The sequence below is a fragment of the Nicotiana tabacum genome, chromosome 23 (genome assembly GCF_000715075.1).
Source record: "Nicotiana tabacum cultivar K326 chromosome 23, ASM71507v2, whole genome shotgun sequence".
NCBI classification, from domain to species: Eukaryota; Viridiplantae; Streptophyta; class Magnoliopsida; order Solanales; family Solanaceae; genus Nicotiana; species Nicotiana tabacum.
Window position 1 is genome coordinate 136,679,262 of NC_134102.1, and position 1,478 is coordinate 136,680,739.

The following is a 1,478-nucleotide window of genomic DNA, read 5'->3' on the forward strand; positions in this document are numbered from 1 at the left end:
AACAGGGGTATTGAAGTGAATTCTGCATAAATCAAAGCTATCGAGAAAATATCAGATATACTAACAAGCAAGAAAGAAGTGCAGAGATTAACAGGCAGGATAGCAACCCTAGGGATGTTTATATCAAAAACGTCAGAAAAGAGTTTTAAATTCTTTTTGGTATTAAAAAAGCAGAATTAGTTTGAATGGACTGATGAGTGCCAACAAGACCTCAAGGACCTAAAATCGTATCTGTCGAATCCGCCTCTGCTAGCCAAACCAAAAGACAGTGAAAGGCTTCTCATCTATCTCGCTTGTCAGAAGTGGCGGTAAGTGCGGTGTTGGTTTGAGAGGATAAAGGTAAACAGTCCCCAATTTATTATGTTAGTAAATCTTTAGTAGATACTGAGACACGGTATCCCCACTTGGAAAAGCTTGCTTTAGCGTTAATTATGGCATCTAAGAAGTTAAGACCTTATTTTCAATGTCATCCTATTTATGTAATTACTACTTTCCCCCTGAGGAATATACTGCATAAACATGAATTATCAGGTCGATTAGCTAAATGGACAATAGAACTCAGTGAGTATGATATCATATATCAGCCCAGAACTGCAATAAAATCGCAGGTTTTAGCAGATTTTGTAGCGGATTTTAGCACGAATTTAGTTCCTGAAGCAGAAAAAGAACTGCAAGTATTTACCAGAGCTAATCCGGGGACTTGGACTCTATTTACCGATGGTTCTTCAAACGTTAAAAGAGCGGGTTTAGAAATTGTTCTAATTCCACATTCGGGGGAAGTCATAGGACAAACAATAAAATGTTATCCAATCACTAACAATGAGGCAGAGTATGAAGCTGTGATTGCAGGCTTGGAATTGGCACAAGAACTTCGTATAGAGCAGATTGTGATCAAAAGTGACTCGCAGTTGGTGGTTAACCAGATGCAGGGGCTTTACGTTGCAAGAGAAACGCGAATGCAGCAATACCCGGAGAAGGTGCGAGAATTGCTTAGACAATTTCAGACATGGAAGGTCGTGCAGATACCCATGGAAGAGAATGTAGAAGCAAATGCGTTGGCAAATCTCGCGTTTGTCGCGGATGTAACAAATACAGAAAATGCTATCGTGATTCATTTATTTCATTCGGCACTTGACTAAGACAAAAGTGAGGTAAATTTTAATAATCTAACTTGGGATTGGAGAAACAAATTTGTGAATATTTTGCAGTATGGTATCTTGCCTGAGGACAAGAAGAAGTCACAATTGCTTCAATAAAAAGCCGCTTGGTATTGCTTGATTCGTGGAAATTTATATCGAAAGATGTTTGGGGACCTTTAGCACGGTGCCTCGGTTCATCACAAACAGAGTATGTGATGAGAGAAGTACATCAGGGGCACTGCAATAATCACGTTGGGGGAAGATCATTGGTAAAGACATTAATAAGAGCAGGATATTATTGGCCAAAAATGGAAGAAGAAGTAGAGAACTTTGTAGCCA

General features: G+C 39.2%; 1 protein-coding gene across 1 annotated transcript; it reads left to right on the forward strand.

The window, feature by feature from the left end:
* Window positions 1-431: 431 nt before the first annotated feature.
* Window positions 432-1,139, forward strand: LOC142177403 (uncharacterized). The gene has a single exon (XM_075245893.1). The coding sequence runs from the start codon at window positions 432-434 to the stop codon at window positions 1,137-1,139; it is 708 nt and encodes a 235-aa protein (XP_075101994.1).
* Window positions 1,140-1,478: the final 339 nt, after the last annotated feature.

Excerpts from the sequence above, each read along its gene's own strand:
- LOC142177403 (XM_075245893.1), top strand. The coding sequence starts at position 432 with ATGGCATCTAAGAAGTTAAGACCTTATTTTCAATGTCATCCTATTTAT.